General features: G+C 42.2%; 2 protein-coding genes across 2 annotated transcripts; both read left to right on the top strand.

Annotated features, from left to right (window-relative positions):
* Positions 1-5,439: 5,439 nt before the first annotated feature.
* Positions 5,440-6,783, top strand: LOC131951038 (alpha-1A adrenergic receptor-like). Its single transcript, XM_059313302.1, has one exon. It carries the CDS (start codon positions 5,440-5,442, stop codon positions 6,781-6,783), a length of 1,344 nt encoding a protein of 447 aa, XP_059169285.1.
* Positions 6,784-10,641: 3,858 nt separating this feature from the next.
* LOC131951045 (uncharacterized) lies at positions 10,642-21,913 on the top strand. Its single transcript, XM_059313312.1, has 2 exons — positions 10,642-10,896; positions 19,784-21,913. The coding sequence occupies exon 2, from the start codon at positions 19,790-19,792 to the stop codon at positions 21,455-21,457; it is 1,668 nt and encodes a 555-aa protein (XP_059169295.1). The 5' UTR covers positions 10,642-10,896; positions 19,784-19,789; the 3' UTR covers positions 21,458-21,913.
* The last annotated feature ends 4,435 nt before the right edge of the window (positions 21,914-26,348 follow it).

Here is a 26,348-nt window from a genome sequence, read left to right on the forward strand (position 1 = left end):
CACAAACTAACAAACAAACGAACAGACGTTGCTAACTAAATAAAAGATGGTAAGAGTAGCATGCATGTCTTGTGAGGAAAGTACCCCTGTAAAAAATATATCACGGACAAAGTAATTCACGGAAATGTCTCAGAATAAAATAATCCGGACAAAATATCTCAGAATTAGGACAAAATATCTCAAAACCAGGACAAAATATCTCAAAATCAGGACAAAATATTTCATGACAAGTTAATGATATCTAAGTTGAGATATCTTGTTACTATGTATTTGTCCCTGAGATATCTTGTTACTATGTATTTGTCCCTGAGACATCTTGTTACTATGTATTTGTCCCTGGGATATCTTGTTGCTATGTATTTGTCCCTGGGATATCTTGTTACTATGTATTTGTCCCTGAGACATCTTGTTGCTATGTATTTGTCCCTGAGATATCTTGTTACTATGTATTTGTCCCTGAGACATCTTGTTGCTATGTATTTGTCCCTGAGATATCTTGTTACTATGTATTTGTCCCTGAGACATCTTGTTACTATGTATTTGTCCCTGGGATATCTTGTTGCTATGTATTTGTCCCTGGGATATCTTGTTACTATGTATTTGTCCCTGAGATATCTTGTTGCTATGTATTTGTCCCTGAGACATCTTGTTGCTATGTATTTGTCCCTGGGATATCTTGTTACTATGTATTTGTCCCTGAGATATCTTGTTGCTATGTATTTGTCCCTGGGATATCTTGTTACTATGTATTTGTCCCTGAGATATCTTGTTGCTATGTATTTGTCCCTGAGACATCTTGTTACTATGTATTTGTCCCTGAGATATCTTGTTACTATGTATTTGTCCCTGAGACATCTTGTTGCTATGTATTTGTCCCTGAGATATCTTGTTACTATGTATTTGTCCCTGAGACATCTTGTTGCTATGTATTTGTCCCTGAGATATCTTGTTACTATGTATTTGTCCCTGAGACATCTTGTTACTATGTATTTGTCCCTGGGATATCTTGTTGCTATGTATTTGTCCCTGGGATATCTTGTTGCTATGTATTTGTCCCTGGGATATGTTGTTACTATGTATTTGTCCCTTAGATACAGAGGCGTATCCAGGTTTTCGTTGTAGGGGGAGCGGAAAGAGCAAAAAAAGGCGCCGAATTTTTAACACGTTCTATATACGTGTATTATATATATATATATATATATATATATATATATATATATATATATATATATATATATATATATATATATATATATATATATATATATAATTACTAGCTGTATGTCATTACTTCGCTATGATGTAAAATAAATTGAAAGTACCACACTGAAGAAATAAGAAAAAACACACAATGTAGGCCGACAAAACAAAAATTGTATCAATCTAAACAAACAAAAAATATACACACACTACAACCAAAAACAATGAACGTAACACAATCTGTTTTGTAATTCTTGTAAAAAAAAATTCTTACATAATAATTCCTGGGAAATTATTTAAGACAAGTGAAATAGGGGAAATAATCACTCTCTTAATATAAATATGTATATATCTACACATTTAATTATCAATGTCAAAACAAATAAATAATTACTTTAGAATATAATGAAATTGTTTTACACTATTCGTGTTTATAAAATGTAATCGTCCTTATAAATGCTAGAGTATTACAATATAATGAAAGTTTTTAAAATCAGAGTTGGTATAAAATCACGCTTTTCGATATAATAGAAAAGCACTCGGAATTACAGTCTACATTTAACTAAATATCGGTTTTTTAGTTCAGATCATATTTTTTAAATTAACTACTGCTTCTTTGTGTTCTTATAAGATCATTTTTAACATAGTGATAGGTATGGGTTAGATCACTATATTGATCACACACCTTTTTTACTGGTAATTGCAAAAACAATATTCACAGAGTTTTACGTTTAAAAAGCTAATTTTCTGGCGGCATGGTACTTTCGTACATCATTACGCGTTTTTCTACATCTACTTAACAGATCAGTTCGGGTGGGTTGGGGGGGGGGGGGGGGGGGGTTGCAACTTCATTCACCACTGTCTGGTCACTTTAGGTCAATTATCCAACCCAGTGTATACCTAGGTGTGACATAAATGTCGCTCTACACAATTGTGGTGGTGAGGTGTGTGTATATGGGGGGGGGGGGGGAGAGAGATAACCAACTCAGAGTGAACATAGCGTCAGTTTTTAGATGACTGTTCTAAACATACATATACATTACACAAATATATATATTACACAAATATATATTACAGAAATAGATTTAAATAAGTAGCAGTGGTATTATGACAATATTTTTTTTTACAGAGGGGTCCATGGGGGAGGGGGGTTGTAACTGTTTTATATAATTTGTAATCGTAATCACTATCGCCCAAACTGTAAGAATACTACTTTTTCATCGTGATGACGTTGTTGGCCTTGTCAAAATTTCCCCACCACTACGCAGTTTGCTCATAAGTAAATTTAAATAGAGGTGCCACGTCAGTTGTATTTGTTTCTGTATTGTAATTTTTTTAAATTAATCACACGATTCAAACTGTATATATAAACTAATTATGTGTGAAGTTTTATGTATAACATTTTCTAATTCAATTATTCGTAAGCAAATACATTATACAGTTGCCTTAAACTTAACACCCCTCTTGCCAAGTGGTACTACCCGTAGAGGTTTTTTAAACATTGCAATGCATCGTAATGGTTATTTTTAGAATGGCAAACTGATGCAGCTGTTAATACGTGTTGTAAACGTATACACTCCTAGACTAGTACAATAATGCTTAATTGCTGCATGAAAAGAAATCTTGTGATTTACATAGATGTGCCGACCAAAAATATTTTTTTAACAAATATCATTGTTTAAAACTTTGAGTTTAAAAAGTTTTAAAAAGGCGCCACTTTGCTGAAAATGGCCAGAGGGGGAGCGGCCGCTCCCCCTGCTCCCCCCCCCCTGCGTACGCTACTGCTTAGATATCTTGTTACTATGTATTTATCCCTGAGATATCTTGTCACTATGTATTTGTCCCTGAGATATATTCTCTGGGATATTATATCGTTTGTCTGAGATATTTTATCCTGGTAAATTTTGTTGTTGTATATTTTGTCTGTCGCCGTTCTTTAACTGTAGAGCAAGGGTCTCCAAACTACGGCCCGCGGGCCAGATGCGGCCCGCGAAGTCCTCTCATCCGGCCCGCGGAGATCGTTTTTGTCCAAGGAAAAAATCATTTGTTGGTGATGGCTGAGGAACTTTGCCCAGAATAATCAAAGACATGCCTGGAAGAAACTGGCCCCCGAACTGAAAATTGATAGTTAATGCGGCCCTCGGACTGAAAAGTTTGGAGACCCCTGCTGTAGAGTATAATCCAAAACACTATTTATTTGCGCACCGCCTCAAACTATAAATAGAATGTAAAATTTCTTTCGCTGCTGTCTATCGATTAGGCCACGTTCTGTCTACATTGAAATAGAAAGCAAAACTTTTCATGTAACATGGATTCCACAAGAACTAGATTCATTTAAATTATGGTATTTGTATTTTTACAGAATTTGTTTTTTCCATTTAAAAATCTGCGTTTTCATTAATATTATGGATATGTATAGCAATGATATAAATTTAAACTTTTTACAAAAATAAGAACAATATCTATCATTCATCTTTTTAATTCGGGAAAGATTTTATTGTTCAGTCAGCTCTTTCGATACTTTGTTACTTCCGGAATGCCAAGATGGCGAATGACTACATACTTAGGTAGTGTGAAGGCGTGGCACATTTTGTATTTTATAAGTTAACATGTATTTAGTTGTTAGCCTTGTCCTGCCAATGAGACATAGGCCTTAGACAAGTCTTCTAGGCCAAGTGGTCGTGGACTAGCGCCTCAGCCTGTCCCTAATGGTAACCAATCTTTCATGTGCCCCTCTCCCTGCCACGTCTGTAGGATTTTTTTCTCATCTATGGCTAGATAGCTCTATAATTCTGGTTTTTTTCTCATCTATGGCTAGATAGCTCTTTAATTCTGGGGTTTTTCTCATCAGAGGCTAGATATCTCTTTAATTCTGGGTTTTTTCTCATCAGAGGCTAGATATCTCTATAATTCTGGGGTTTTTCTCATCAGAGGCTAGATATCTCTTTAATTCTGGGGTTTTTCTCATCTATGGCTAGATAGCTCTATAATTCTGGGGTTTTTCTCATCAGAGGCTAGATAGCTCTATAATTCTGGGGTTTTTCTCATCTATGGCTAGATAGCTCTATAATTCTGGGGTTTTTCTCATCAGAGGCTAGATAGCTCTATAATTCTGGGGTTTTTCTCATCAGAGGCTAGATATCTCTTTAATTCTGGGGTTTTTCTCATCAGAGGCTAGATATCTCTATAATTCTGGGGTTTTTCTCATCAGAGGCTAGATAGCTTTATAATTCTGGGGTTTTCTCATCAGAGGCTAGATATCTCTTTAATTCTGGGGGTTTTCTCATCAGAGGCTAGATAGCTCTATAATTCTGGGGTTTTTCTCATCAGAGGCTAGATATCTGATTATCTCTATAATTCTGGGGTTTTTCTCATCAGAGGCTAGATCTCTTTAATTCTGGGGTTTTCTCATCAGAGGCTAGATATCTCTTTAATTCTGGGGTTTTCATTGGGGTGCCTGTACTGCTATGCTGGTCTACACATTACATACTGCTGTAACATTACCCCTTACCCGACCCTAAACATAAACACTGCAATATAGCTTGAAAGCGAATTGATGAAAGACTGTCAGAGTTCGGTTCAAATTTGTAATGATATTTGTATCCGCGATTTTAAGGGTTAAGGCTAGAGCTAGGTTACGGTTAGAGCTAGGTTTAGACTTAGGAGTGAATCCTGTAAATACGGCGGATAATGTTACACGTGAGTTAATATTTTGGGTTAGCATTGAATGTGATCTACATAGTCTAGTGGAGCACAAATCTACATTAATATCAGGTTAGCATTGAATGTAATGTACATAGTCTAGTAGAGCACAAATTTACATTAACCTTAGGTTAGCATTGAATGTAATCTACATAGTCTAGTAGAGCACAGATTTACATTAATCTCAGGTACCCTCTTTTCTACCACAAGGCCTGAAGTACCAAGATGTCAAAGAAAAACTAGAAATGGCATGACGTCATCAGAAGCGTGGAAGTATGAAGTCATCGTGATAATAAAAGTGACGAGATGGTGCCACACACGTTACGTGACGCAGTCTATTTGGTTTCAGGACCCTGTTACCAAATGTTACACTTCATTATGAGACATCCTAGTATGTGTTGCTGTATGTTTGACTATTACAATGTCCAATTATGAAAATGGCTAACATGATCCCCAACTTTTATTGGTCGACTGTATCTTCAATTTGATTGTGTGATTGTGTCGCGTACTTTGATTGGCTGACTCTGCTGTTGAGCCATGCATTTTCACCACGAGATGATTGCCTTTGAGGACGAAATGGTGGCCGCCATCTACACCTACGAGACACCGGAAGTCAAATTGTCTCAGGTGATTTTCGTCGTGGTGGCCTCGATATACATCCCCCTCGTCATCTTCTCGAACCTTCTCATCTGCTGCAGCATCGTGATGTACCCCGGCTTCTACAACAGCAACAACATGTTCATCCTGATGATAGCCTGTTTCGACTTCCTGCTGGGCGCGTACACCCTTCCCCTGCAGATCCTGTGCTACGTGGAGGAGACGAAGCAGTACATCTCCAGGCGGATGTTCCTGTGTTTGCTGAAGCTGGTCTCGGCCATGGTGTCAGAAGACGGGTCCCTGTATTTCCTGATGCTCCTGTCCGCTGACCGTTGCCTCGCCATAAACTTTCCCGGCAAATACCCCGGGTGGGCCACGCTCAAGCGCGCGACCTTTCTCAGCCTCGTGGTCACATCGTACACCATGACTAAAGCGTCCCTCCCCGCGCTGGGCTGGAACCTCTACAACCACACACAACCCGACGCCAACCTGCAGTGCGATTTCCACCTCACCCTCCCCGGCTCCTTCATCCGATGGTGCCACGCCTTCCCCAACAACGCCGCCATCGTCGTCTCTTCCATTATCAACATCCAAATCGCGTACGTCATTTTTCGAAAAGTTCGCTCTTTTAAAAAGGACAGCTCGTCGTGGACGCGCGAAGAGAGACGAAACTTCCGGTCGCGAATCACGAGCGTGAAGATCCCACTAGCCCTTATGTTCTTCTTCACGGCCCTGCACATCCCATTTCTTCTTCTCCTACCGTTCAAGCTGGCCAACATTTTCCCAAAGCATATAGAAGAAACGTTGAGCATATACTCGACTATACTGGCTTTCGGTAACGCCATCGTTAAAGGTCCCATCTACGCCGTTATACGGACAGAGTACAGGAACGTTTTCCTGGCCTTGTTGACCAACTCCCCGCTCCGGTGGAGGGAGAGTTTGCGGAAGCTCCACCGCCAGAAGAAGTTCAGCTACGTGACGTACGAAGCCGTGCCGTCAGTCGCACACAAGAAGAGCGTCCCCTTTGTGGACGTGTCGGGCGTCGTGGACCGAGACTCGGGCCTCACAGACGGGGTCAGCACCCAGTCCCCCTCCCTGGTGGGGTCGCGGGCCGGGGGTGGCACCAGTTCCAGTGACCCAGCGGGCACGTGTGTGGACGACTCAGACAAGAAACACATGCCCATGTCCTCGTCGGTCGACGGCATTCAGCTGCGTGGGTATAAAAGTAAGGAGGCGCTGGTCAGGAAGACGTCTATACTTAGTGGAAGTGGTTCAAACAAATGACGCAATTATTCACAAAAACTTATTACTGTCATTATCAAAATATTGATCACATGTATTGTAAATGTAATCATAAAATCTTGATCATATACATTGTAAATGTAATCATAAAATCTTGATCATATGCATTGTAAATCTAATCATAAAATAAATTTAAAAAATTGCATATACCGCTGATGATTTGGTTTTAGACATTTCAGTCTGCCTGTAGGCCTATTCTTTTTTTAGTTGTAATGTTTCTATTTGAGAGTATGCGTACAAAAACTTGTAACAAAATGATGTAACTTTACGTAATAGATTTAAAGTAGCCTGTGATGAATCAGAGACATCTTTATAATATCAACTCTTAAGGCAGTCTAGAATAATGGGCAGATAAATGTGTTTTTAGAGACATGTCATAGTTTATTTGGATTGTATCCCTTGAAGGAAATAATTTTCTCCAAGTATTACATACATGACTTAATGTGTTTGAGTGATATTCATGATTGCGGCTTCCTTGGAAAATTTAAATAGCATGACGTCAAACTAAGGTGGTTGGATGACACACCATCACTCAACCGTTAACTGGCCACTCAACCCATACATCACTCCATCAGTCCATCACTAGACCACTCACCTCTCCATCACTCACACTCTCAACCTCCCGGCCCCTCGACCCCCTGGCCCCTCGACCCCTCGGCCACTCGACCCCCCGGCCACTCGACCCCCCGGCCACTCGACCCCCTGGCCCCTCGACCCCTCGGCCACTCGACCCCCCGGCCCCTCGACCCCCCGGCCACTCGACCCCCCGGCCCCTCGACCTCCCGGCCCCTCGACCTCCCGGCCCCTCGACCCCCCCCCCCGGCTCCTCGACACCCCGGCCCCTCAACCTCCAGGCCCCTCGACCCCCCGGCCCCTCAACCTCCAGGCCCCTCGACCCCCCGGCCCCTCAACCTCCCGGCCCCTCGACCCCCCCCCCGACCCCTCGACCCCCCCGGCCCCTCAACCTCCCGGCCCCTCGACCCCCCCCCCCCCGACCCCTCGACCCCCCCGGCCCCTCAACCTCCAGGCCCCTCGACCACTTGACGCCTCGACCCCTTGACCACTCCCAATTCTCGCCGTTCCATAAGACAATGATAATCGTGAATCACACTAAGCTAGTACCCGTGATATTCGCAACGTTTTCAAATCATGCCAGGTTTCATAGCTCATAAATCTGGCCATAAATACCCCATTAAAAACATGTGAAAAAAAAAACTAGGTGGAGGTGATCATAAATCGCCACTTTGCTTACGCCTTTTTTTTTTTATTATCAAAAGGGAAATTACTCCTGCAGAAAAAAAGAATTGTTATAGTTCATTAACCTGCCCCTTATATCTGTTTAAATGATAAACACTGATTAAGCCATGCAGCCAATATCAGGTGGCTGCGGTTACATTAAAATATATCGATAACTATTGATTTTTCTGATGGTATCGATAATTGTATTGGTCTGATTTCGTTGGCTTCATACTCGCTTGAATGGGTGGAGGGACAAGCTGTTGAATCGATTACTGCCGCTAGAGCTGGCTGGCGCATTTCTGTCATTCGGCTTCACCCCCTAGTTAAGGGTTGCATTGTGGGGGGGGGGGTATATGGGGGTGTTATGGGGATATGGTGCTACACTATAAGGGTTAAGGGCTGGGGGAGGGGGGTAACAACGACTCACGTTTTGTGCAACTTACATAGAATATAAAGGCAACTCACGAACAGTAAAAAAAAAATTATTGTCATAATACCACTGTTATTTATTTAAATATATTTCTGAACCAGTATATATGTATAATTGTATATGTATGCTTAGAACAGTCATCTGAAAACTGACGCTATGTTCACTCTGAGTTGGTTCCAGTAGTTCCACCCCTTCCCCCTAACCCTCACCACCTGAAACGGGACAGGCCTTAATTGTGTAGAGCGACATTAATGTCACACCTAGGTATACGCTGGGTAGGATTATAGATCTAAAGTGACCGGACAGTAGTGAATGCAGTTGAACCCACCCCGAACTGATCTGTTAAGTACATTTGGGAAAGCGCGTAATGAGGTACCAAAGTACCATGCCGCCAGAATCATAGCTTTTGAAACAGGTAAAACTGTGTAAATATTGTTTTTGCAATTACCAGTAAAGAGGTGTGTGATCAATACAGTGATCTAACCCATACCTATCATTATGTTAAAAAATGATCTTTGAAGAACACAATAAACAGTAGCTAATTTTAAAAAAAAATGTATGATCTGAACTACAAGACCAATATTTTAGTCATATGTAAGCTATTTGTCAGAATGTTCCACCTATTAGATTTAATTTCTCTATGTGATTGAAAAGCTTGATTTTATGTCAACTCTGATTTCAAAACCTTTCATTCATATTTTAGCATTTATGATGACAATGGAGCTACAACTCACAAAAAGGGAAATAACTTCCACTGACTTTTTTTTTCTTTAATAATATTCCACCAGGAAATGGATCTTCGTAGGGAGAATTATGCAATAAGCACAACTAAAGTAAGATGTGTGACTAACGGGCTGGCTAATACAGTTTTAGGACCACTGGGTGTATAGAGCTGTATGGACTTTGAAACTAGCTGAAAACAGGGTTTCTTTCAGTTTCCTTTAGGTATCTTTTTCTATAACGTTAAAGGGAGGTGGGGGGGGGGGTGGATGTGCTCCGGTGACCCCGGAGAAAGGCCTTAATGAAACAATGGCTTATAACATTATAAACAAATCGATAGACCACTAGACAGTAACATAAACAAATAAATAAAAGAGCTCTGAACTATCAAACCGTCCACATGAGAAGTGTGAACATAAACTTCTTGTGCCTCAGGCACCAGGAGAGCCAAAAGGTGACTCGCCAAAAGGTGACTCGCCGAAAGCTGACTCGCCAAAAGCTGACTCGCCAAAAGCTGACTCGCCAATAGGTGACTCGCCAAAAGTCGACTCGCCAAAAGACGACTCGTCAAAAGACGACTCGCCAAAAGACGACTGGCCAAAAGGTGACTCGCCAAAAGGTGACTCGCCAATAGGTGACTCGCCAAAAAGATGACTCGCCAAAAGCTGACTCGCCAATAGGTGACTCGCCAAAAGGTGACTCGCCAAAAGGTGACTCGCCAAAAGGTGACTCGCCAAAAGGTGACTCGCCAAAAGGTGACTCGCCAAAATTCGACTCGCCAAAAGGTGACTCGCCAAAAGTGACTCGCCAAAAGGTGACTCGCCAAAAGTGACTCGCCAAAAGGTGACTCGCCAAAAGGTGACTCGCCAAAAGGTGACTCGCCAAAAGTCGACTCGCCAAAAGTCGACTCGCCAAAAGTCGACTCGCCAAAAGTCGACTCGCCAAAAGTCGACTCGCCAAAAGGTCACTCGCCAAAAGGTCACTCGCCAAAAGGTGACTCGCCAAAAGTCGACTCGCCAATTGACTCGCCAAAAGCTGACTCGCCAAAAGGTGACTCGCCAATTGATTCGCCAAAAGGTGACTCGCCAATTGACTCGCCAAAAGACGACTCGCCAAAATGTGACTCGCCACTTGATTCGCCAAAAGGTGACTCGCCAATTGACTCGCCAAAAGGTGACTCGCCAAAAGGTGACTCGCCAAAAGGTGACTCGCCAATTGATTTGCCAAAAGCTGACTCGCCAAAAGCTGACTCGCCAAAAGCTGACTCGCCAAAAGCTGACTCGCGCCAAAAGCTGACTCGCCATTCGCCAAAACCTGACTCGCCAAAAGGTGAAAAAGTGTGAATACAACGAGCTAGGGCTTCCGTAACTCCGTCTACCTGTACAGCGAGCGTGTCAAGCTGGTGTCAACGCTTCACCGACCTACCTGTTCGTGTTGGGCGGGGACGAATTTTTTCAACAGGTACACCAGCCCGGCTGGATGTGTTTCGGTGGTTCGTTAGGAATTTCTTCCATATAAAGCCGTGATTGGTTGAGTTTTTAAACGGCTTGGTTTATCAATCTGTTGTTTGATTAGTGGGGATCTATCGATAGCTGGACGCACGTGAGAAAATTCTGTTGGTCACGTTTGACCGTTTGGTACGGAGGTGTGGATCTATAAATAGAAGAGGAGCCTTCATGCCTTAGTTGTCACTATCAGGAACCCAAGTATGTGCATTATTTTTTTCAACTTTTTGTGTGTTGCGTCTATTTTCTACGTCGATCTAGTTTTAGTGGCTGCGCACTTTTTTACTGCGCAGTTGTTTGTTTTTCTCAGAATCACACGGGGGTGTGTTAGCCAAACAACTACAGCCACGAGAATATTTTGCCGCGGTTTGTTTTCGTTGTGTCAGATGGTATTAGAGCCGATACTTACCCCCTCCCCATCTATAAATCTTCACAATATAAGCCAGACATGCTTCCCCACCCCCCCCCCCCCTCTCTAAACAATTTAATATATACTTTATGGCAATATTGTGTTTGTTTATAAGTTTTACTCTCAAGAAATCAAGAAATCTTAGTACAATACTAGGTCACATTTTTATACCACCGCCTCTTGTACGACACCTACCATACTATCTTGAACCTTTACTTTTTGGCAAGCGTTCATCTTAATCCTAGCCCAAATATTAACCTAAACCGAATCCAAGCCTTAAACCTATATATATATATATATATATATATATATATATATATATATATATATATATATATATATATATATATATATATATATATATATATATATATATGTGTGTGTGTGTGTACCCTGTGACAAAAGCTACCTGTATATTCTGTATTATGTGATGTATAAGCCACGCCCTGTGAAGATCAAATGGCTTATCGTCATCTCTACTATCAAGATGGGATTAGTTGTCCACGTTCTATTGTTAGCGGTGAGAGCTCGCATAGTATGTAAGGTGTGGGCGGGTGTGTGGTGTAGAGAGTGGTGTCATGAAAGTTGTGGTGTGGGTGCTTTGAAATGGTTTCACGCAAGTCATATGTGTGGGGTGTTATGAAGTGGTGTTATTAAAGTAGGGGGTGTGGGTGTTTATCAATGGTGTCACTCGAGTACTATGTATGGGGTGTTATGAAGTGGTGTTATTAAAGTAGGGGTGTGGGTGTTTATCAATGGTGTCACTCGAGTACTATGTATGGGAGTGTTATGGATGTTATTAAAGTAGAGGCGTGAGTGTTTAGAATTAAGGTCTTTAAGTCCTATGTGTGTAGTGTTATGTGTGTGGTGTTATGTGAAGTGGTGTTATCATAGTAGGGGTGTGAGTGTTTAGAATTAAGGTCTTAAAGTCCTGTGTAGGGTGTTATGTGTGGGGTGTTATGTGAAGTGGTGTTATCATAGTAGGTGTGTGAGTGTTTAGAAATAAGGTCTTAAATCCTATTAGTGTTATGTGTGTGGTGTTATGTGTGTGGTGTTATGTGTGTGGTGTTATGTGTGTGGTGTTATGTGTGTGGTGTTATGAAGTGTCTCGACTAAACCCTCTCCTTTAGTTCGAATGTCGGGCCAACAATGATACACTCCAATCTCCATCTTTCCTCCTGCCAAAACACCGAACACACCGTCCATTCATTCTGCCCACCCATTGACATTTCAACACGCATGTCCTTTTTTTTTAAAACAAAGATGGCAACCAATCACCTTGACCTTTAGTTGTTTTCCTTTAACTTACGGACTACCAACGTACGCACCGGACCCGGCTTAAACACGAAAATCCGTTTCAAAAACTTGAAAAAAAAAACAAGTTTGCTCTTTTAAGCCATTAAAACTGATTGTATCGGGGCTATGATTGGAAAGATAACTCAGTAATGGTTCATGGTTTGAGGAGTGATGGTTCGTGGTTTAACGGCGTTATCGTTCTTGCTTTGACGGAGTGATTGTTCTTGGTTAGATTAAGTTATGGTTGTTGGAGGGATGGAGTGATTGTTCTTGGTTAGATTAAGTTATGGTTGTTGGTGGGACGAGTGATTGTTCTTGGTTAGACTAAGTTATGGTTGTTGGTGGGACGGAGTCAATGTTCTTGGTTAGACTAAGTTATGGTTGTTGGTGGGACGAGTGATTGTTCTTGGTTAGACTAAGTTATGGTTGTTGGAGGGATGAGTGATTGTTCTTGGTTAGATTAAGTTATGGTTGTTGGTGGGACGAGTGATTGTTCTTGGTTATTAATAGACTAAGTTATGGTTATTGAAGGGACGGAAGGAATTTCTTGGTTACTACAGTAGGAAGATACAAAGTTAGATGTGTATAAGCTAGTGTCACTACAGTAAAGTAAGATACTAAGATAGCCATGTATAAGCTAGCATCACTACAGTAGGAAGATACAAAGATAGCCGTGTATAGCTAGCGTCACTACAGTAAAGTAAGATACAAAGATAGCCGTGTATAAGCTAGCGTCACTACAGTAAAGTAAGATACAAAGATAGCCGTGTATAAGCTAGCGTCACTACAGTAGGAAGATACAAAGATAGCCATGTATAAGCTAGCGTCACTACAGTAAAGTAAGATACAAAGATAGCCGTGTATAAGCTAGCGTCACTACAGTAGGAAGATACAAAGATAGCCGTGTATAAGCTAGCGTCACTACAGTAAAGTAAGATACAAAGATAGCCATGTATAAGCTAGCGTCACTACAGTAGGAAGAATCAAAGATAGCCGTGTATAAACTAGCATCACTACAGTAGGAAGATACAAAGATAGCCGTGTATAAGCTAGCGTCACTACAGTAAAGTAAGATACAAAGATAGCCGTGTATAAGCTAGCGTCACTAGGAAGATACAAAGATAGCCGTGTATAAGCTAGCGTCACTACAGCTGAGAGCGTGCATTATTTAAAGTCCGCTCGACAAAGTCTACGTTTTAAACTGAAATCTTCCCCGTAGCGGCAGGTCACGTGGTCGATCAAAGAGACGATCTGAGGAATGTATTCTCTCCCCCCCCCCCCCTGACAGGCTGTAGATACAGTATTTAGGATGTTGCTATATTTAGACTGGTGTGTAGGTGGTGGGACATTGTGCGGGATACGGTATGGGTCGCTGTATGGGTCGCTGAATGGGTCATTACGTGGGTCACATTGTGCCCCGTCGTGACCCGTCTTGGGTCACAGAACGGGTTTTATTATGGACAATGTCAAATGTTGTGACACAGCACGTGTCATAGTAAGGGTTACAGTACATGTGACATTATAGTTCACATTTTAAAACGCTGTATGAATGTATTATAGGGTTAACATCATCAATCGCATTGAGTTGTTCTTCACCCAGGTATTAAAGGGTTAAAAGCATACGTCGTTGTGGGTTGTTCTTCACCCAGGTATTATAGGGTTAACACCATCCGTCGTTGTGGGTTGTTCTTCACCCAGGTATAATAGGGTTAAAAACATCCGTCGTTGTGGGTTGTTCTTCACCCAGGTATTATAGGGTTAACATCATCCGTAACTACAGCCTACTGTAATGTGTCCATAGCCCCCCCCCCCCAACCTTCCACCACTACAGCCTAGTGTAATGTGTCCATAGCCCCCCCCCCCCAACCTTCCACCACTACAGCCTACTGTAATGTGTCCATAGCCCCACCACTACAACCTACTGTAATGTGTCCATAGCCCCCCCCCCCCAACCTTCCACCACTACAGCCTAGTGTAATGTGTCCATAGCCCCACCACTACAGCCTAGTGTAATGTGTCCATAGCCCCCCCCCCTTCCCCCAACCTTCCACCACTACAGCCTAGTGTAATGTGTCCATAGCCCCACCACTACAGCCTAGTGTAATGTGTCCATAGCCCCCCCCCCTTCCCCCAACCTTCCACCACTACAGCCTAGTGTAATGTGTCCATAGCCCCCCCCCCCCAACCTTCCACCATTACAGCCTAGTGTAATGTGTCCATAGCCCCACCACTACAGCCTAGTGTAATGTGTCCATAGCCCCCCCCCCTTCCCTCAACCTTCCACCACTACAGCCTACTGTAATGTGTCCATAGCCCCACCACTACAGCCTAGTGTAATGTGTCCATAGCCCCCCCCCCTTCCCTCAACCTTCCACCACTACAGCCTACTGTAATGTGTCCATAGCCCCACCACTACAGCCTAGTGTAATGTGTCCATAGCCCCCCCCCCCAACCTTCCACCACTACAGCCTAGTGTAATGTGTCCATAGCCCCACCACTACAGCCTAGTGTAATGTGTCCATAGCCCCACCACTACAGCCTAGTGTAATGTGTCCATAGCCCCCCCCCCTTCTCTCAACCTTCCACCACTACAGCCTACTGTAATGTGTCCATAGCCCCCCCCCCCAACCTTCCACCACTACAGCCTAGTGTAATGTGTCCATAGCCCCACCACTACAGCCTAGTGTAATGTGTCCATAGCCCCACCACTACAGCCTAGTGTAATGTGTCCATAGCCCCCCCCCCCCTTCCCTCAACCTTCCACCACTACAGCCTACTGTAATGTGTCCATAGCCCCACCACTACAGCCTAGTGTAATGTGTCCATAGCCCCCCCCCTCCCCCAACCTTCCACCACTACAGCCTACTGTAATGTGTCCATAGCCCCCACCACTACAGCCTACTGTAATGTGTCCATAGCCCCACTACAGCCTAGTGTAATGTGTCCATATCCCCCAACCCTATATGAATCTAGTAAATCGATCCTGTCTGGTATCAGTGACATCATTGATTGATTGATTTAGCGCCGCTTAAACACAGACAACAGATCAACTTCCACGCAACACAGAACACATTCTTTACACTGAGCCACACAACACAGACCACATTTTTTTACACCAACATGCGGCCTTCACCAGATTCAAACCAGTTCAGTTCTCAAGATATTCAGTGCTAGACTAACATGGCTTCTCAAAATGTGGGTTCGCGACTCCTATATTATAACAAACGAGCTACACTAACTATAACATGGAGTTCAGGATAATTTTAAAAATTCTCCCAATATTACCAAGTTTTGCTTATACTTTTGTATCGCTGGTCCTCCCACCAAAAATAAAACTTCACTATTTATATAGGGTCGGCAGTGAGGCAATATTTTGGGAATCACTGCTATAACATTCTTAAAACAGTAACCAAAGTAAGTGGTAGTTCACCGGCCCCTGGCAAATGTTTGTTTTACCTTTCTTATCTCACGAAACCAACGGTTATCAACAGGTAATAAAAGCGAGAGGAAAAAAAAATTATGATACTTAAATATTGATCTTTTGGGCTGTCGAGTAGAAACGAGTTTTATTTCATTTACTTGGTTTATAAAACTAACTTTTAACAACTTTTGTGGTGGGACTATTTTATCTTATAAAGCGGTTCTGATAAGAGATGTTTTTTGTGTGCTTATTTAAAACACGAAAGGGAAAAGTTGAATTGAAACGAAGGTGTGACGTGGATGTTGCAGGGTGTGTGTGCTGTTGGTGGATGGAGTGTTTGACTTGGTGACACGCTCGTCAAGTTTAATGTCAACACGGGAGTGGTGAGTGGACGCTAGGTGGTGAGGCTGTAGCGGGATGTGGAGGTTTTAGTAGGTTGTTGTAGGTTTCAGTTGCTTGCTGTTGTAGGTTTCAGTTGCTTGTTGTTACAGGTTTTAGTAGATTGCGGTAGGTTTTTAGATATATTGTGTAAGTGAGGGGATTACAAGTGGGGGAAGGGAGATTTTTTTAGTAGGCAGGGCAGTTGAGTATTGGTACGTTGTAGAGACCAATTGTATATGTATAGGTCTGTTGTTTAAGGTCAGTTATAGAGTTCATTTATAAAGCACTGTAGCAAAGGTCAATTATAGAGGTCATTTGTAAAGGTCAGTTGTAGAGGTCAGCGTTTGTTGGATGTTTGTGACCTAGCGATGGTTATAGAAGGAAACCGTTGTCGTAGGCTGTTGTGTGCCAATCCGTTGGTGTTTGATGGTGTTGGTGTTTGATGGTGTTGGTGTTTGATGGTGTTGGTGTTTGATGGTGTTGGTGTTTGATGGTGTTGGTGTTTGATGGTGTTGGTGTTTGATGGTGTTGGTGTTTGATGGTGTTGGTGTTTGATGGTGTTGGTGTTTGATGGTGTTGGTGTTTGATGGTGTTGGTGTTTGATGGTGTTGGTGTTTGATGGTGTTGGTGTTTGATGGTGTTGGTGTTTGATGGTGTTGGTGTTTGATGGTGTTGGTGTTTGATGGTGTTGGTGTTTGATGGTGTTGGTGTTTGATGGTGTTGGTGTTTGATGGTGTTGGTGTTTGATGGTGTTGGTGTTAGTTATTGTCTTTGGTTTGTTAAATATGATCAAATATTTAAATGTGTGTGAGATTTAAATGTATCATGTCGTTATGTGTCATGTCTGCAGGTGTGTCAGGTTTGCATGTATGTCAGGTCAGCAGGTGTGTCAGATCATCAGGTATGTCAGGTCGGCAGGTGTGGCAGGTATGCAGGTGTGTCATGTATGCAAGTGTGTCAGGTCTGCAAGTGTGTCAGGTTTGCAAGTGTATCAGGTCGACAGGTGTGTCAAGTCGACAGGTGTGTCAGGTCAGCAGGTGTGTCAGGTCAGCAGGCGTGTCAGGTCAGCATGTGTGTCAGGTCGACAGGTGTGTCAGGTCGACAGGTGTGTCAGGTCGACAGGTGTGTCAGGTCTGCAGGTGTGTCAGGTCTGCAGGTGTGTCAGGTCTGCAGGTGTGTCAGGTCTGCAGGTGTGTCAGGTCTGCAGGTATGTCAGGTCGGCAGGTGTGTCAGGTGTGTCAGGTCGACAGGTGTGTCAGGTCAGCAGGTAAATGAAATTTATCTCCCATTTACCTCAATATCCCCATGTACATCAATCTATCATCTTGAGCCGGGAATCTTGACGAAATAAAACCGCGACAACATCTTGTTATATCTACAATAAACTGTTCTTGCCTGCTTTAAAATTTAAGGGCCCCCTACCCCAGCCCTATCAGCCTACCTTTTTAATCCGCCACTGAATTTCATCTAACAACCTCAACCCAACCAACGTTGAAGGACATGCTTTGTTACTGTAACCACTGAGGACAAACTTCCTCCTTTCTTCAGCTGATCTACGTTTGAGAATCTAGCATACAGTAACGCTACATCAATCTCTTTGACTGTTTTCAACTAGGAATAATTTTTTAAAATTTATTTTATGCTTTTATCATGTGATAACCTGAGTATTATTTAAATTCTGAAGCAAACCTAAAGGCTATACAAATGTTTTTTTTTTTTTAAGTGGCTTACACAATAGTGAATTCAAAAGTTTTGAGGCGGGGAAACCCTGAAATTATAAGAGACAGGTTGTTTTGTTTGAATGCTGATATTATCCCGACACTCGTTCAACCATGTAGCCGGCCTATAGTGATAGATGAACGGGTTCGCTTCTTCAATGCAACTTTTCTTTAAATTTCTAAGACGACTTCCATTCCTCTGATGTAATAGATAGAGTAGGACTTTTCTAAGAAACATCCACCACCCACCACACACCCCCACTTCACCAGGTTTTAATTGTCTCCAAAACAGAGGTTTTTTTTTTTAAGAATGACGTTATTTTATAGAAAATCTCGTGTTGTATTTTCGTTGAAATCATTTCTTATGTTGGCCACTTTTGTCACCATTTTTATCCTAAATAGCAGAGCTTGCATAATGAAGGATGCCTAAAATGTCAGGCAGTGGTATATAAAATTACTCTATAAGGTCCTAGGACCTTTGACCACAGGTGCTTTGACCATAGGGGGTTTGACCATAGGGGGTTTGACCACAGCGGAGCTTTGACCATAGCGGTGCTTTGACCATAGCGGTGCTTTGACCATAGCGGTGCTTTGACCATAGGGGGTTTGATCATAGGGGGTTTGACCATAGGGGGTTTGACCACAGGTGTTTTCTCAGCAGAGGGTCTTTGATCGCAGGTGGTCTATCAACTGGTGTTTTCAATAAAGTTAAAGCCAGTTTTTATATAATACTACTCTATATCACTCCTAAAGACAGAGGTATATATTATCCCATACCACTCCCACCCAATAAAACATAACAAGAAGATAAAACCTCCCCTAAGCCCCTTGTGTTCTACATATTACTTGCAGGTTCCTCTGTCGTTAAAACCTGTTTTGTACAAAACCTTTCTGCGAAAAAGATAAAATTTGGGATCTTTGTCTGACAAAATATAAAAATAAATGGGGCTGTCAACTGGAACATCTATCATTCAACAATATATATATATATATACCTGAATGTCTAGACTATACGTTTTATAAAAATAAAAATAAACTTTTTTAATCAAATTGAATGAAATCAATTATACGCCTTTACTTGGCAAAAATGTCATTTCAAACACTGCTTGTCGCTCCACCCACAAAATTCTTGTCCAGTTTTAAACACTGCGTTGTTGTCACGACTTAAAATATGCTTGTATGTTATTTCTTTTAATAATTCGTCTGATTATTTTTTTTTATTCGACTTCTTATTTTTTATCTGATTTTTCATCTTTTTTTTTTTTTAAATTTTTTTAATGCCATCGTATTCTCCAATGTGTATATTAGCACATACATTGTAACTGATATTTCATCATATAATTCTACTTATACGTCTTTATACATTTACGCAATTTTTACATTCGATGCTTCATCTAAGAATTCATCTCGTAATTAATCTTACACATCTTAAATGTAATCTTATATTTTTTACACATACTATTTCATCTAATAATTCATCTAATAATTCATCTGATAATTCATCTAATAATTCATCCGATAATTCATCTTACACGTCAACCTAATCTTCTATGTTTACGTCTACCGTTTCATCCAATCATTCTCTCTATCCCGTTTCATCCAATCATTCTCTCGTATCCCATCCAATCATTCTCTCGTATCCCATCCAATCATTCTCTCGTATCCCATCCAATCATTCTCTCGTATCCCGTTTGATCCACTAATTCTCTCGTATCCCGTTTGATCCACTAATTCTCTCGTATCCCGTTTGATCCACTAATTCTCTCGTATCCCGTTTCATCCAATCATTCTCTCTATCCCGTTTCATCCACTAATTCTCTCGTGTCCCGTTTCATCCAATCATTCTCTCTATCCCGTCCCCAGACCAAGATGGTGATCCAACGAGGGACGTCACAACCTTTGACCAAAGACGTCCTGTACATCGGCAGTGCCGTCCCCCTCGTGACGTCAGAGGGCCTGGAGGCCATCCAGCAGCCTCTCAGCTCCCGGTACCCCGTGGAGAACGATGACCACATCGAGGGGATCAAATCCTCCCTGGCCATCCTACCCTCGGGGATCCAGCTGCAGTATAAAAACGACCCCAGCAACGTCGTGCTCTTTCCGTTCTCCGCGCTCACAATGTGCGCGGCTGTCAGGTGCGTGCGGACCAGCAACGCCGCCACCAACGAGACGCATGCGCGGTTCGTCTCCCTGAGCTCCCCGGAAGCCGGCGGCCTCAACAGCGACCGCCCGGCCATCTTCACCGCCATCACGAGACGAACCAAGGGCAGGCAAGTCCTGGAGTGTCACGGGTTCATCACCATGACGCCGAAAGACGCGATGGACCTAGTGCAGTACACCTCTATCATGGACAAACGCAGCAAGCAGCCCGGGTTTTCCTCAGAGGTCAGCGGGGTCAACTCCTCCACGTACGAGGTCAGTAAAGGCGACATCTCCTTCCAGGCCGAGACCGCCTCGCTGCCAGAGTTTCCCATCCAACTCGTCCCCGGGGAGCCAATGGCCCAGAACACATCGCCAGCCTTCTACAAGGAGCCGCCAGCCAGCGGTTATTTCTACTCGACCAAGAACGCGCAGGTCAAGAAATACTCCCTGCACAGGTACGCCAACGGCGGCGGGGACGACGCCAGCAGCATCGCTCCTCCAGTGATGGAGACGCTTGACCGGCGGTCCGGCTATGCCGGCTCCCACTACTCGACCGGCGCGGCTCCCATGCGCCGCCCCATTATGGTCCCAGTTCGACCCATGTTCGCACCTCCACCTCCTACTTTCATGCGACCTGTTCTTCTACCTCCACCCCGACCCGCCTCAATGTACGCCTACCCCCGCCCTCGCTTCTTCTCCCCGCCCCCTCCCCCGGTAGTCCGCCCCCTCCCCGTGTTCGTCCCTCCCCCAGTCTACTACGACAACAACTTCCGGTCCTCCCATCGCCACCACAGCTTCTCCTCACGGTCCTCCTCATCCTCCCCAGAGACCTCACACATCAGCGGCCACGCCCCCAGGAGGCACCGGGACCACTCGAGCGACTCGGGGTCGCGACCCCAAACCCCGCCCACAGATTACGACTCGCCTCGGGGTCCCCGCGTCAGCCGACGCGAGGAATTTGTCCAACGTCAAAACGGCCACATCCCGGTCCCCATGCACTCCCAAAGCTTCTACATGGTCCCGCCGTACGGCTACTACGGTGCTGTACAGACCCTGGATCGAAACCGCTCCGCTCCGCCGTACAACGACAAAACCGGCACCAAAAAGAAAGACAAAAAATCCAAAAAGAACAAAAAAGAGAAGAAAACCAAGTCCAAGAAACGCGGCACCAACGGCGTCAACGACGTGTCCACGGACAGCCTGGCCGGATCGGAGGCCGGAGCCGAGAACCGGCAACCTCGGGACTTCCGCCGGCTGGAGAACCAGTTCAAGCACGAGCGGGCGTTCTCCAAGTCTCTGACGGAGGAGACCCGGAAGTCAGTCCGCGGGGACGCCGCCCATGACGCCTACACCCTCAACACCACCGGCGTGGACAATGAGTTCCCCATGTACTAGGTACAGTCAGTCATATTTTGTGAGAAAGTCAGCTTCTTATATGCAAGTCAACTTCTCATGTGAAAGTCAACTTCTTATATGCAAGTCAACTTCTTATATGCAAGTCAACTTCTCATATGCAAGTCAACTTCTTATATGCAAGTCAACTTCTTATATGCAAGTCAACTTCTCATATGAACGTCAACTTTTTATATGAAAGTCAACTTCTCTTACGAACGTCAACTTCTTATATGAAAGTCAAATTCGTATAAAATGTAAGGAACAATACAAAGACTTGAAGTGGAGTTGAACATGTAGGACATTGTTGAGCACGCAGAACATTATAGGACACTGCAGGACCTTGTAGGAAACTGCAGGACATTGTAGGATACTTTAGGACACTGCATGACATTGTATACCACTGAAGGACACTACAGGATACTGCAGAACATTGAGGATACTGTAGGACACTTCAGGACATTGAAGTACTGAACGTAAAGCAACTGTATAACGTAAAGCAACTGTATAACTCACGTTCAAAACTGAAGACAAGAGCGAAGGTAGACATAGGTTTTCCAGGGTATGAATCAACTGTTTAGTAGTAGTAGTGATCAAGATTTATAAGAATATCTCTAAGAATTAACAGTTAATTTTAGAAGTCACCATTTGACATCATATGAAGTCACCACCATACACTAGAAGTCACGATCTAACATCATATGGTTCACTATCTAACACAGTAGGTGTCACCACCACACTAGCAGTCACCATTTAATACAGGTGTCATCATCATACGTCACTTACCTTTTTCCATTTAGACTTTAGGATTCGAACCCGAACCCTATGCTAGAAAGATCCCCATCTATTCCCATGTGTCGCCCTGTTGTTCAATGACAGTGTATTTGTCTGGAATCTCTGAAGTTCTTTGTGCTTTCATGTGTTATCATTCCAAAATGCTGACCACCCACGACGACACATACGTTATTTCGTTTGTTTCCATTGTGAGACATCATTTAATTGTAGCCAACATTTAACGTGTAACTATGTTTATCATTCATCGCAGTCCCCGTGCATTGTGGCGTCACAAGGTTTGTGTGTTGTTGTTGTTATGAGCTTTCACCTTTGACCGATGAACTATTCTGAGTATGGTTGTTCGTGTCAGCGCGGAACACGCAAGCAGCCTCAACACAGAGCACACTCCAACATGCTATACACACTCTCATTCAGCACACATACCAGGAGACATGTGTTCTATACACGCGTGACTTTTGTGACCCGTAATCTTTGTGACTCAAGATCTTTGTGACCCGAGATATTTGTGACACAATATCTTTGTGATATGTGATTTTTGTGACACGTGATTTTTGTGACACAAGATCTTTGTGACACAAGAACTTTGTGACACGATATCTCTTTTACCTAAGATCTCTGTGTCACCCAAAGCTTTTGTCTCAAGTTATCGAGGTTTACAAAAAAAATTTGTTACCACGTGAACTTTGTTTTGTAACTTACATGTAAAATCACAGTGTGGTTGGGCTCAAGGGGACACAATGGCAAAGTTAATTAACAATAGATTTTTTATTCAGCTAGAAATAAATACCTCACTATGAACAAAGGAGAAGATATTTTGTAAAGGGTTTCAACTGGGGGGGGGGGGGGGGAGGTTACAGGCCTAGAATATCGGGGGGGGGGGGGGGGGGAGACCAACAGGTTTAGCATATACGCTCTTTCATGATTTTACACTATTCTTTTATCTTTACTTATCCATGGGGAATGGGTGGATGTTATATGTGACAACACTGGTAGAGTAGATCTTGGGGAAACACGGTTATAGCAAGTGCTATTGTTATTTTATAATTAGATGGGTGACATTAAGTATCCATCAGTGTCATTAGACGTGTGAAATTAAAGGTCAAATTAATTGCAGATTCGCATCTATGCAGGTTAATCAGAGGAGCAGTCAGACAGGGGTTTTATTACAGGGGTGAGTCACACCGCCTATCACAACACCGATTCCTGGCACAACCAAGGTGTCATCTAGCTCAACATGTCATCTCACGTGTCATCTCACATGTCATGTCTGTTCTATTGTTCGCAGATTACGCAACACGCACATCCCCCTGACATTTTTTTCCCAATGTTGTGGTTCGGCCTACTGCCGGCAGGGCGAGTTATGGGCCCTTATCTCTGGCCTACAAAAACCCGCCCAACCTGAATGGTCTGACGTCATTGGGTGTGTAAACAAATGATGTGTAGTTCGTCACGTGACCATGTATACCTACACTACATCGGGCTATGTGTAGCCGAAGATGCTTATAATAATACGACAATGTCATTTACTTCTATTCAATGTATGTAAATAATGATTGTATGTCTTACCTCCAATGTTTAGGTCGGCACAAAGTAACGAATACAAAACATATCGATATTTGGAAATTATTTTATAACCAATGTGATCTTCGTTCTATTATTCTTTAATATACTTGTATCAATGTGTTCTATACTATATATGACGAGAAATATGACAATATTTATTCACTACCATAATTAATATCGGACATAATAAATCACGATACGCCTCATATCGACTTTAAAGAGGTATCGATCCTAACAAGGTGCAAACTTATCTCAATAACCCATCATGTGCAACATAAATGGCCAAAGATTATAGTAGCATAGTTAAACTTAATTAGCCGATAATTATTTCCATCTGGCGCCATACTAATTGCCAACAACTAGTAGTTAGCTAGGATATTTTATTCTCAAATGGACTTTATCCCCCTGTCATTTTCTATTTATTGATATATATATATATATATATATATATATATATATATATATATATATAATATATATATATATATATATATATATATATATATATATATATATATATATATATATATATATATATATATATATATATATATATATATGAATGTGCATATTTTATATAATAAAAGAAGTTTCCTTTCGCCCAACCTTTATTTTGTATAACGTTATAATATTTCCATAGACCACAAACGTGTATGATTATATAACATCTGTAACATTTCAGCAGCCTTCCTATTCCCCCCCCCCCCCCCCACACACACACACTCCAAACCTCCTCTCAAATCACGACACATTTTTAAACTACTGCAGTTTCGTGAATTTTAAAGTAACCATTGGAATCACATCATTTTAGCGAAACACGCTTCATAAAAATGAACAGGTGTAACACCGTAGCACATCTGTATCCCACCCCCCCCCCCCCCCCCCCGTCAAGAAGAAATACAAAAAAATATACTTTACATAGAAAATGTATACTTAACATGCCCCCCTTGAACATTTTAGTGTGCCTCGCCCTCCCCCCCCCCCCTTCTTTAGCTTGTTTTAAATACTCCCCATTTCCCATTACAAAAATGCTTGAAATAAACCCTGTTTATAAACACAAAAATTAAATTTCTCTATTTCTCTACAATTTGACGTTCCATACATCACGTATAAGCTTACAGTAGGTCTATTCAAGGAGTTATTTTTAGCCCACCCCACTCTCTAACACACACGACAGTCGACATTCCACCGTTTTAAAAACGGCTGCATGTGAAACTTGAAATATTTACCCAGAATACTTTCGTTTCAGCAGCCCCACCGACCTATCCCTCCGCCTACAAAACTTACCTGCAAATGCGTGTTTTTTTTATTTTTTATTATTTAACTTCATGATTAACGTGAATGTCTAAAACCTATATTGAATTTTCGTTTTAAATTTTGATGTTAAACTTGCAGGCTAAACTTTAAGGTTAAACATTCAAGTTAACCTGATACGTTAAACATTACTCTGCAGTCTCACCGAAAAGAAAAATTAATTTTGTTGCGGCTCTCGAGTAATTAATTCAGATTAAGATTAATTACCAGTCACCTTTGGTTTGTGTTCCTCATTCAGATGATGTTGTTGTTTTTATATTTTCACATCATATAATTACAGTTATAAATTACAAAGACAGCTATTTATTCTTCATACATCATTGTTTTCTTTTAGTATCTTTATCATACAATATTCAAAGAAAATAAATTCAAATGTACTAAACTTATACAGTTTTATTTGTCTGATTATTGTGGTCTGATCATTGCCATCTTATTGTGGTTTTATCGGAGTCAATGTTTTTTGTTAATCTGTTTATTTAGACATATTTCCTTGTGAATTAATTCGAGCAGTATCCCATGCCCTGTAAAGCACTTACCTAGTATGGCTTAAATAGTGCTAACCCTAAACTTGACTCGATGAGTGGATGGGTTATTTGTATAGTGGATTGTTTGCCACCAATCGTTTGTTTAGGGGATGTAGTGGGGGGGGGGGGTGGTGTTTGGAGTGAAGAGTTTAAAGGCCATGCTTATAATGGCATATTAAGATCGGGTGATTAGAGCCAGAGGCGTCGCGCGGCGGAGGCGGGGGTGCGGACCGCACCGGGTGACACCATGGCGAAAAATTGCAAAATATATAGAAGAAAAATGGTTGTTTTTCTAACTCTCGCATATCTTTGAAATATTTTTGAATCTTGCCTAACTTTGCGTCATCACATGTGTTTAGTGGGTGTATAGAGATAATGTTTAAAAGACATATTTAGATAGTGGGGCTCAAAGAAGGCACTAAATGGAATTCTAAGTGATCTATGAAGGTGTGTTTTGTGATATTTAATATATACAGGGAATTTTGTGCTGAATGTTATTTACCCAGAGTTCAATGTGCCTTATGCAATATTTAATATCGCAATTACATCGTACTAGTGCTGGGAAGTCTTGAATACATCAAAGCTGCCTATTACATACATGTGTTTGCCTACAACGATACGGTTACTTGAAGGCATAAAGAAAGCTAGAAGACCGTAAACTCGGCTATCTTCAGACACAAGCTCCTTTCAAAGTGTGG

Source organism: Physella acuta, unplaced genomic scaffold (assembly GCF_028476545.2).
Source record: "Physella acuta isolate Inbredline_101_S28 unplaced genomic scaffold, ASM2847654v3 ptg000794l, whole genome shotgun sequence".
Taxonomy (NCBI): domain Eukaryota; kingdom Metazoa; phylum Mollusca; class Gastropoda; family Physidae; genus Physella; species Physella acuta.